The sequence below is a fragment of the Gadus macrocephalus genome, chromosome 4 (genome assembly GCF_031168955.1).
Source record: "Gadus macrocephalus chromosome 4, ASM3116895v1".
Lineage (NCBI taxonomy): Eukaryota > Metazoa > Chordata > Actinopteri > Gadiformes > Gadidae > Gadus > Gadus macrocephalus.
In genome coordinates this window covers 6,037,326-6,049,085 of record NC_082385.1, presented here as the reverse complement: position 1 = coordinate 6,049,085, position 11,760 = coordinate 6,037,326, and the positions used below count along the sequence as shown (strand labels likewise).

Below are 11,760 nucleotides of genomic sequence, written 5' to 3'. Positions count from 1 at the left end.
ATGAGACCATTAACCACCACAACTGATTCATGGACAAACACTTTTTTGACACTATGCAAGTCACAACATATGTAGATATAAAAAAGTATATTCAAAACATAATAGAACGTAATCATAATTAAAACGTTTAAACAACGGTTTATGTCCTCCCTGTGTTAATGCTGCTCTCTTCCAGGTATTTATCTGTACTCTAAAGACATGCAGGTTTCCGTAATTAAAGAAACAAAATTGCCTGTAGCTGCGGATGATGTACAAATGTGTGTGTGGGTGAGTTTGTCTGGAATTTAGGATATCTTCCTTGTGAATGCAATAGAAGGTAATTTGTGGTCGGTTTGATTTGGGAGAGGAAGCGCTGAAAATAAATCGACTAAAATAGGTCAATGCGTGCATATGCATACATTCATATACATATGAATCAGATCAATGAATTGAAAATGATTCATGGGAATTGTGAGGGCTGTGACGTCAGCAACATCCCCTCTCCCCTGGTCATACTTGGAATCTCTCTTCCGATGAGCGTTGTTTTACAAACAACGGGTTTCATGCTTTGGAGCATGCTATTTATGGCTTTTTTCTTGAGGAAATGACATGGATCCTCATCACTCTTGTCCTATCCCTGGACAATTCAGTAGCCATGAGATAATGCACTAGAAACCATCCCGATTTTTAAAAAACCTCTTCATAATGATACATCATTGCTATACCTGCATTGGGATTATAGAGCTACGACAGATCTTTACATGGCAATGACTCAGACTTAATCCCAAACTCCAGACTTGTATGACTCATGCTCTCCTTCCAAAAAGGTGATGCAGTCACGCGATTCAATAGCATTCAAGACGTCATTCATAGCAGTTGTTATCTCATCCGATACACAGTCTTTCACCGTCAGACACATCATCGCTTGGGTGCCAAACGCTCATGTCAAATGATCACCTGCCAAGTGGCGTGTGGCAGCCACATGGGTGGCGATTGACGACAATGTTCTCCACTGCCAATCCCTTCATAACTTCACTCTCATCACCACTCTCGACAGTTTCTCCCGGAAGCCCTGAAGAACTCCGAAATGGTTTGATTGCATCACTTTGGCTGCCCTTTGGGCCTTTAGCCAGTCTCGAACCAGACACGCTGTGTGTTCTATGAATCCGAAGCCATTATCTTCAATGACAGCACTTGTCGGCCTGATAGAACTTCCAGCTCCGCTGAAAACCCTGGCACCACGCAGTGCCACCCACCAGCACCCATTATAGCAAACAGAACACCTAAGATCCAATCTTCCCGGTGTGTGTGGGGGGGCCCTCCTTGGCTCATCTGGTGTGCGACCGGCATTGCCCTTTGGTTTTAAAATCTAGATGCTAGCGTTTAGCGCCAACATTTGGCCGCTAGGTGATTTGGTGGTTGAGGATTCCACTGTGCACGTTGTGTGGTTTTGTTATGGTGATACAATGATATGTATGGTGTGTCTCTGCGTTGCTTTAGGTCCAGACTGGCTGACTACCACATGAACTGCCAGGTGACTCCTCACACCGTGACGGGGTGCCCGCAGGATAACTACCATGGCTGCCTCATGGCCTATGTTGGCCTCATTGGTGAGTGGAACTCATTGGTAGGTTAACTAATTGGAAAATTAATCTAATCTAATGAATAGAGTTTACCCGCAGCATGCGAGCTATCAGAATCAAAAGAATGTTTTTGCCAAAGTACACGATTGGGTCTGAATGCAAGTGATGACAGCTTACATTTGACTTGGCTTCATTGATAAAAATCAGAATTAATAATAATAATAATAATGAATATACTTCTAATATTTTTTTATCATGTATCCTATTATTTTTTACGTTTATTTGCTCAGCCTTGCTTTGTTGTATTGTCCCTATGATTATTATTGACGTTTGTGGGATCAGGTTTTTTTTCCTGGAGATGGGTTTATGATGAGTATTGATTGATGAGTGCCCTGCTGGCTTCCATCAAGCTCGCAGAAGTCCACCGCACTCTAGGGGGGCATCTTTCGCTTTACTCCTCGGCAGAATACTGCTTTCGGAATGATCCCGAGAGCAGTCAAAGCACCTCTCCTCACCCACCCAAGAATCCCTCTTTCCTGATTCTTATTCCTTCCTCGTCATTAACAGCCCCCCCCCATTCTTAATTAAGTCATCGCGCTTTCCTTTTTCTCTTCCCCTTTTTGTTCATTCTTCCGTTCCCCATCGGGCCCAGGCTCCGACGTGACGCCCAACTACAGCGACAGCAGCCCCACCAACATCACCATCAGCCTCTGGTGCACCTGCAGAGGCACGGGCAATCATGAGCGCAACTGTGATGCCTTCCATCGGGACTTCACACATAACTCCTGCCTCAGTGAGTCGCGCTTATTAAGGGTGTATGTGCATGTGCCTGTGTGTGTGTGTGTGTGTGTGTGTGTGTGTGTCGGTGAGAATGTACCTGTGACATTTAGCAGTGAAGTGGTGTGTGTCTGTGTGTGTGATGGGGGGGGGAGTGAGTGGGTGTTAGTGTGTGTGTGTGTGTGTGTGTTTGTATGTGAGAATGTAACTGTAACATATAGAAGTGGGTGTGCGTGTGCGTGTGCGTGTGTGTGTGTGTTTGTGTGTGTGTGTGAGAAGAGAAAAAACATCAGTGAACAAAGTGGAGAAAATGGGAAATTGGAAAAAATGACGTTTGTGCCCTCACCTGTGCGCCTACCTGCGAAATGAATGTGAACGTGAACTGTTATTTCTCTTGCAGAATGTATTTTTTAGGCAGGTTAATGTACCGGTAACGTACCCGTAATGTACGTTTTCCTCCTGTGGTTCCATATAAATAACCAGGCCAATGAGAAGATGACCTCTCACCCGTCCTGTCTATGCGTCTTTTTCCCCTCACAGGAAACGCAATACGCGCGTTTGGCTACGGCTCGGAGGCACCACTTCCTGTCACGGAACCCTTGCCCACGTTCCTTCCCCCCGCCCAGCCGCCAATCCTCGCCAAGCCTGGCCCTCCTCTCCATGGCAACGCGCTCCAACCAATAGACAGCGCTTGCATGTTCTCCACTTGTGCTAACTTGCAGGTGAGTGGGTCCTTTCACGTTGATGTCTATACCGTACAATTCTCAATCCTGTGCCGTGACATGGACTACGCCTTTGAATATGGATAACTCTTAATAGTTCAACGTCGACGCTCAGCAAACAACGCCAAAGGGTAGTAGCTCTCTCTGTGGAGACGCTTTTGATTAAATCCTCCCAGGCATTCGTCTTTATCCACTTCTGAGATGTCTGCCACTGAAGGGATACAACAGAGACGAAGGGTGTTTCGGTCACGCCATCTCAGAATACTTTTGAGACTTGGCGACGGCGTGAGGTCGTTCCAGTATTACACCTTGACTTCTTTGAAACCACAGGCGTCAGTTTTGTCAGCCTCACATTCTCTGAAAAAAACTTTATGTAAATCGATTCGCCCGCCTCCAAATTCTTTGCTTGTCTCGCCCAAACACAATTCTGTCTTCTGCACAAAAGTAGACATTCTGAGGTGGCCTCCTGTAACCTTTAAGACTAAAGGAGTTAAAAAAAAGGGTAATGGTTTTGTAACGACCATAAACGTAGAAATAAACTGTTGCTGACATTTACCTGTTGTTTTTTTTGCACTTTTTCTTTTGCACAAGTGCTCCGATGGCATTTAAGAGGGACATAACAGCCCGGCCTACAACTTTGCCCTTACCACGACACGACCGTTCAAATATTGCTGAGCTCCTTAAAATGTAGGCCAAAGCCCAGAGAAGTAAACCCTGCAACATAGAACTTCGGAACGAATTTTTTTCGGAAGTTCTAGAGGAAGCCTCAATGAGATCACAAAACGATATTCCCTTCCATCCAAGTTGATGGAAGGGAAACGTTTTCATACTTTTCGTTTGAAATCACTGAAATCGAGCGCGAGCAGATGAGGAATAGTTCCAAGCTTTGAGCATTCTCATGTGAGCCGGGCCCTTTTAAGAAATAAACATGTCGTTTTCGGTGAAAAGTCTGCCCAACCGGGCGGTTTGTACACAGACATGAACGGAAAATGTACGGAAGCCATTTTGAAACTGATCCCCCACCTCTATGAAGCTTATCCCTGTCGTGTCAAATTCCTGATTAGGTAATCTATTATGTAAGGGGAGAGGGGTTAAGAGCCATTATATAGAGCTATACATTATGGAAGAGGTCTAGTGAATTAATAATTCAATGTAGTTATGGATTTGACTGGAATAAGGGGTTATCCAGCCAACTTTCTACACTCTTGCGCACACAAGCGCTGTGACGAGAACTAAAATGGCCACGAGATGCTACACAAACAGTTTCACACGACGGCCTTCAGGGGCAAGGTATGTGTTCCCTTGTCTCGCCCAAAAGATTAAACATGCATGATTTATTCATTTATTTCTGTTCTTTTTTTTGTGTTCTTACTACACTACTTGAGATAGTCACATTACACATTGCGCACTGCGAAAACAGAGAAGATTGTGAAGGGGCATCGAAGGAAGAAGTTTAATATTGTGAGCCAACACAAGGGGCCACACAGGTGTGTGAGGTCTGCTGAAGTCAGGGACAAAGTGTCTCTTTTGGCTGGGCCTCGGGTTGGATAGGGTTAAGGCTGATAGGGGTAGGGTTGTTCTATAACATAATTTGAGCAGTTCCTTACCCACAAATGGATGGCTGCCAGGTAATGACAGGGTCTCCTGGAAGCAGAATGTGCAATCCTTTTTACTCACAAAGATGCTAGGCTATGATAGCTTCTAGAGCCATTAGCGTATTCTAAAGTGTTGGTTTCCCCACTAGCCACGCTAAGCTAAAAAGCAACGCTAAGTGAAGCAGTTCCTCCCTGAACTCAGTCACTGTATGATAACCGTATGATAACGGACCGTGTGTGTGTGTGTGTGTGTGTGTGTGTGTGTGTGTGTGTGTGTGTGTGTGTGTGTGTGTGTGTGTGTGTGTGTGTGTGTGTGTGTGTGTGTGTGTGTGTGTGTGTGGGAGTGTGTGAGTGTGATTTCATGGGTGGATGTATGTACTGTTGTATGTGAATCATGTATATTTGTGTGTGTGTTTGTTCACGTGTGTTTGTGTGTAATACCTGCAAACTACTGTCCTGGCATTTACATAAAATGTACATTTTACCTTAACATGTTTCTAAAACCCCCTACTTTCCAGACTCAATTTATATGCGATGATTGTGTGTGTGTCAAAAGAGTTTATTGCCGGTCGAGTGCTCGGATCCGATAGGCTCATCTAGCTCGACAGCGAGAGGAGATTGCCTAATGAGATGCTGACGAGAAAAGATGATGGCCGACACTGATAAATGGGAAGACAAACAATCACAAGTGTGTGTGTGTGTGTGTGTGTGTGTGTGTGTGTGTGTGTGTGTGTGTGTGTGTGTGTGTGTGTGTGTGTGTGTGTGTGTGTGTGTGTGTGTGTGTGTGTGTGTGTGTGTGTGTGTGTGTATGCATGCATACATACGCCTGTGCCTGTGCATGTATATTAATAGATGTTGCCATGGTGCGATGGCCCTGCTGCCCGATGCGCTCTATTGTCAGGGTAATTACAGTGATTCCAAATGGTAGCCTGAAGCTGTTTCTCTATACATCACTGCCACGTACATAGGTCTGTGGCGCTGCCTTCTCTCAACTTATGTATGGTTTGATGAATGTATCCTGCAAGGCACGAACAATGTATAAACATCTATATATTATATATAGTGGACATCTTTATTGTTTACTCATCTGGAATTCATCTTTGGCTTCACAGTCAAAGATTAAACTTGTTTGTGCGTGTGTATATATACTGTATATGCATGCTTTTTCCCCAGGGCCACAATGTAACATCATACACAGGGCTGTGGCGACACACACACTTAAGTCTTTGCTGACGTCTATTTTTTAAATCCACTCCTCGTTTCTTTTTTCTTCTTATTTTTTGACGCTTTGATTGGTTGAGTTACCTGCTCAACGATGTGCACGAGTTCAAACACAAAACATATAGGCCTATATTCACACATTCATTGGCCAGATATTCAGCAAAGCCAGAAATAGGACCATTATTTACACGTTTCGTGTCATGTCGTAATCAGACACCTCAACATCCCCCTGGATCAAGTGGTTTCTCCGTGATTGCATCACCAAGTCCGAGCTTGTAATGTTTCCGTCGATAACGACACCACTGATGATGACGCGTCCTCTCCTTAACGAGGTACTTCCATTAGGGCCAATCATATCCTCCAGGGAGCCAATTAACACCGCCTCCCATCCCGGCCCACCCCAGCGTCGAGTCCCGTTGTACTCTCAACCACTCAGGTCACACTTTGCCGAGACATTGCTGTTTTGTGTTTAACGTGCTGTTTTTGTTTCTTGTCATCCGATTGGTCGACGCAGGACAGTGGACGGAAATGCATTCCCTCCGACGACTTTGACTGCGAGGAGGTGAGGATCGAGCTGGCCCTGTGGCCCCATTCAATTCAACTCAATTCAATATGATCACCATTACTGTCTCAAAGGGCCTCAGAGGCCAAATATTTATGACAACCCCCTAACCCAAGCCAACCAAGAGGGCAGGAAAGAACTCCCTTAATCAGCAAGGAAGAAACCTTGAGGAGGAACGCAGAGTGGGGGACCCCTCCTTCCAGGGAGGGTCATGAGTGCAGTGGTTGCCATAATTGACATACATACCTACATACACGTTAACAGGCAAAACATTTTAAATCGATGATGGGGTGCTGGATAACCATAAGGAGAGTCTAGGCATCCAGTCGCAGTCACCGCAACACGCTAGAACAAACAGAATAACGAATTAGAAGGGGAAAGTGCATATAAAGTGCATATATTGGCTCTGTGTTCCCGTGGCCCTGTTTGTAGGCTCCTGGTTTTAGTAACCACTGTCAAATTGTGAGAAATAAGTAATAAAACATTGTAGTATTCACACAGCCCTCCTTTGATGACGTTACCTTGAGAAGGGATTCCATTAATTTACAATTTGGTAAATGTTTTGTTTACCACCCGTGTCTCTGAAAGTCTAACGCACGCTCAGCTCCTCTGCTTACCCCTCCCTGTTCTCCTGATGTCTTTGTCTGTTCTGAACCCTTCTCATGGGAACAAACAAGAGGAGAAATATGTGAATATATCAAATATGTAAACTCTATTTGATAATACCGACGATGACAAACTATTTATCTTCTCTCCACCTTTTCATCCTTCCTTTTCTTTTTCATCTCTCTCCCTTGTTCTCTCCTCCTGCTTTATCTTTCCCTCGTTCCCTTTCTCCTCTATCGCTCTTTTTCTCTCTCTCTCCCTTCCTCTTTCACTCTCTCTCGCTATCCTCTCTCCAACGGTTCCTCTTTCTCTTCTTCTCCCTCCTCCCGTCTCCCCCCTCTCTCTATCTCTCTCTACCTTTCTCTCCCTCTCCCACTCTCGCTTCCATTCTGCTCCTGTCATCTGTCCTTCAATCACTCTTCGTCATCTCCTCGTCTTCCTCCTCTTCTATCGTTCCCCCACTTCCCAGGGCTCCATAGAGTCTCGGAACCGGGACGAGGCGGAGAGCGGCGGCGGCGGCGACCAATCACAGCGCAGCCTCTGTGTCACGGTGGGCGTATCCATCCTGGCCGAGTTCCTGCTCAGGGTCCTGTACTGAGAGGATCACGACCGCAGTTAAAACAAACATACAACAAAAACAACAACAACATCAACCACACCAACCAAACCAAAACCACCGTCACCACACCAACAACAAACAAACAAACCGACCGACACACAAACCAAGAAACAAACACAGATTTATCGTGGGACCCCGGCTGGATTGCGGCAAGAGCTGACTTCGCGCCCCTCAGGATGTCTTGTGACATCATATCCTCCACTGCCTGAAGAAAGAGGTTGACGCACCAAACACACAAACAAAGACTGGGAACTGTACTGCCGGGATCGGTTATTCCTCCGGCAGTGGACAGAGACATCGTAACAGAAGACTAAGACTACGGACTGCTTGTGTGTGTTTGTGTGTCTGTGTGTTCGAAAGTGCACGCGCACGTGCGAGTGCACATGCACATGAAGGGTAAATAAAGGACACCAGAGAGAGATGTCTTTGTCACACAGCTGTGACACAGGGTTTCCGCAGTGCAGGGTCTGAAGCGATTGTTTGCTCTGCGCGACTCCATTTAGGCTGTGTTTCCCCCACGGCGCGTTGATCTTTTTATTTGTATTGTGTTTTTCCTTCGGTCGTATTCAGATGCACCACAGACACCGCGACGCGGTGACATGATGGTGTGCCTGCGAACAAGCAAGCCTCCCCGATCAGCAGATCACCTCTGTAGCAGTGTGGCAAGCCAGATAGCTGGGGAGGAGAGCAGACAGAGTTGGTGGTGATGGGGGCAGACAGACAGGCAGACAGACAGACAGAGGTAGACAGACGGATAGACCAATGGATGGATCACAGAGCTACTCAAATTCACTTAGTTCTGAATCATTTGGCTAGCTCTCGCTCTCTCTCTCTCTTGCTCACTCTCTCTCTCTCTGTTGCTGTAGTCACAAATTAGGTACAGTGCACACACTAAGAACATGCACACACAAACAGATACATACACAGACATACGTGCATAGAAATCTCCTTTTGGATCTGGTTGGTAGACAGGGTTTCCTGCACCACATGCTTTTCTCTAGTGGGCTCTTTTGCTGGTCATCGACTCCTCCATTTTGTTGTAAACATATTGTACAAAATGTGTTTTTGTGAAGTATGAAGAAACATGTAAATCTAATGTAATTTAAATGGAGAGTGTATATTTCGCAGTCATTTACGTGGGCTTGGTAGTGTGTGTGTTAAACGTGTGTGTGTTTGTGTGCAGGCAAGAGTGAGTTTGTGTATGTATGTGTGTGTGTATGCGTGTGTCTGTGTGTGTGTGTGTGTGTGTGTGTGTGTGTGTGTGTGTGTGTGTGTGTGTGTGTGTGTGTGTGTGTGTGTGTGTGTGTGTGAATGTGTGCGTGCGTGTTCATTGTGTTCAACATGTGTGTGTGTGTTCTTCGTGCGTTCTGGTGTATCCAGCCTCTGGATTATTTTCTATGTTTGACGGGCGGTTCTAGAATGTTCTAGAAGGTTGGAGAAGGTTCTAGATTAAGATGACCTGCCATGGCCTGTTACTGAATGAGGTGAACACACAAGCGTTAGGACAGACTCCCTTCTGGGCTGTTGCTGCGTGGATGACCTTGAGAGTCGTGGATCACATGTCTGTTGTAATGCGTACTTTAACAGCTGTTTCTCGAAACCATACGAAAGAAAAGAAACGGAAACAAGCTAATGAAGGCAGGAAACAATTACCCCAGTGGTAAGAAGAAAATAAATAATATATATATATATATATATACTGATATACATATATATAGACATTTATAACAAGGGAAGATTGTTTCAATTTGCTGGCATATTTGTTTTGAAGTTTAAAGTGCTACAGAATGTAACTGAATTATGTGTCTGGAGATTTCAATAAAATTCCCAACGGTACTCGTGTGGCTCCCTGATGGTCATGTGTGCATTTGAGTTGTGTGTTTGTGAACACATCTTTTTAAATATTTAAAGTTCAACACTCATTCCACTGAATTAATGATGGGTGCTTCATTATTTGTGTGGCAGGAAGACAAGGACGATGACGCACATGTGATTTAGATCAGCATATATTTGGTGACTCAAACGCACACAAGGAAACAAGTTACACACACACACACAAACAAACACACACACGCACACACACAGACAGGGCAAGGAGTGACGTGAATGCAGGTATGAAAGGGCGAAAGAAAGCACGAATGAGAGACACAGAGAAAGCCGGGGGTGAAATAGTGGTAGGAAATAAAAACCTGAGAAACAAACAGCAAGGTGAAACGATCTTTGATCATCAAACAGGGCCAAGAAGAAATAGACTTAAACGAACTGCCTCACTTCTTCCATCGATTAATTTCACACTTCCCTGTCACACCTTGTCATTCTCCTACATGCTAAACTCTTTGTTTTGTCTCCTTGACAGCCATAACAAATCTGTGCGCTCCAACCCTCAAAACATTCTTTCAAATCCACACATAAAAACGGAATCAAAGTCCTATTTCCATCTTTTTCTCATGGGTTAACCGATTCGGCTTTCAATTTCATCAAGGCGTACATTGGGGGGGGTCTAAAGGCGGTGTTTCCTTGTGGCCGGGGCTCAGTCCCCCATCGCTGCTGATACACACAACTGATTCTATGGTCCACAGTCTTCCTGGATTGCATTCCAACACGCCTAGTCCCTGGCAACTCCTTGATGACCTCCATCTGATGTGACTTCAGGTTGCCTTGCATCAAAGTGGCTCCTTATTTAGTTGGACACTTTGACCAGCGGGGGAAATCATTTCTTCACGACTCATACAATATTTGTGTAAACTCCTAATACAGTCTTCTTCGAGTTGGTGATTTGAAGTGCTCACAGGCAGCGCTTGACAAAGGGAGTGGTTATATACGTGGATGTGTGTGACTGCATGGGCCCTATTTTAACAGTCTGAAATGCAAGTGAGAAGCGCCAAACGCAAGTAGCTTTGTGGGCGGTTCTATGGCGATGTGGCTATTATACCGGCAGATAAATGACCCAAGCACCCGACGCAAATCTAAAAAGGGTTGCCCCTAAGTAGCCTAATTACCCGTAGGTGTGGTTTGGGCATAACGTGCAATAAACCAATAAGAGGGCCATCTCCCATTCCCTTTAAGAGCCATGAGCGCATTTGAATCTGACGAGTTGATATTTTGCAGGGCGTTTGCAGTCTCCGATGAGACAGATGGATGACCAGAGAGAGAGAGAGAGAGAGAGAGAGAGGGAGAGAGAGAGAGAAAGTGTGTGAGAGAGAGAGAGAGAGAGAGAGAGAGAGAGAGAGAGAGAGAGAGAGAGAGAGAGAGAGAGAGAGAGAGAGAGATAATATGGCCTAATTCTCACATGGAATAGCGTTTTCTTCCACAACTTCAGAGTCCTTAAACAAATTTCAGCAAAGAAAACTTAACACACATATGATATGCAGTAACTGTGGGTCTATTTAATGATATACGCAATACATTAACAAACATAGTTTCTTACCAGTATTGTATGCATGATCGTTATCGACTTCTGTTCCTAATATGCATGTGTCCCCCCGTTAATATACATTGCCATGGACTGTATTATGCGTTACGTGTTTAGTTTGCGTGTGTTTAAACAGATGGATGCACACACACGTGCCTGCTTTAATTAATAATGTACACATACACACGCACCCGCATTCATTCATTCTTTTTAACACTTACTCGCGGTAAAACAATGTTTTCTCACGATCAAATACTAAAAGTTATGGGCTTTTACACAATGTCTGTGTTAAGAAAATAAGTGTTTGCTGTACGGTGTTTGCAGATGCATTGATTTAAAAGAACAACTTATTACCACTGTATCAGCTGTTCTTTCCCAAATAATTTATCAAGAATGTGTGGCTAGGTAGATGAGAGAAGCAAAGGGTATGCCCGAGGTGCACAAGCAACATTATGCATGCGCCCTTAAAATAGCATCTGAACAACGCACCACTGACTTTAAGCCAGGTATTTCCTGGTTTATGGCGCAATTGTTTTCTGAAACTGCAATATAGCACAAGGGAACATTTGCGCCAGAACACTCCTCCACCTTTCGCTGAACCGCCCTTGGGGCGCAAGATCATTCCCTAACTTAGGGACGCGTGCCTGCGGAGGAAGAAGAACGCTCTGCGTCAGTTGCAAACTA

The 11,760-nt window shown here is 44.9% G+C and overlaps 1 protein-coding gene across 2 annotated transcripts in view; it reads left to right on the top strand.

Moving 5' to 3' along the window:
- Window positions 1-9,500, top strand: part of gfra2b (GDNF family receptor alpha 2b) — a 64,922-nt gene extending 55,422 nt beyond the window's left edge. For both annotated transcript variants that reach the window (XM_060049689.1, XM_060049690.1), the window contains exons 6-10: window positions 1,480-1,589; window positions 2,215-2,355; window positions 2,880-3,061; window positions 6,392-6,439; window positions 7,515-9,500. In XM_060049689.1, the coding sequence (XP_059905672.1) occupies window positions 1,480-1,589; window positions 2,215-2,355; window positions 2,880-3,061; window positions 6,392-6,439; window positions 7,515-7,643 (610 nt within the window). In that variant the 3' untranslated portion in view covers window positions 7,644-9,500. The remainder of the gene's footprint in view (window positions 1-1,479; window positions 1,590-2,214; window positions 2,356-2,879; window positions 3,062-6,391; window positions 6,440-7,514) is intronic.
- The last annotated feature ends 2,260 nt before the right edge of the window (window positions 9,501-11,760 follow it).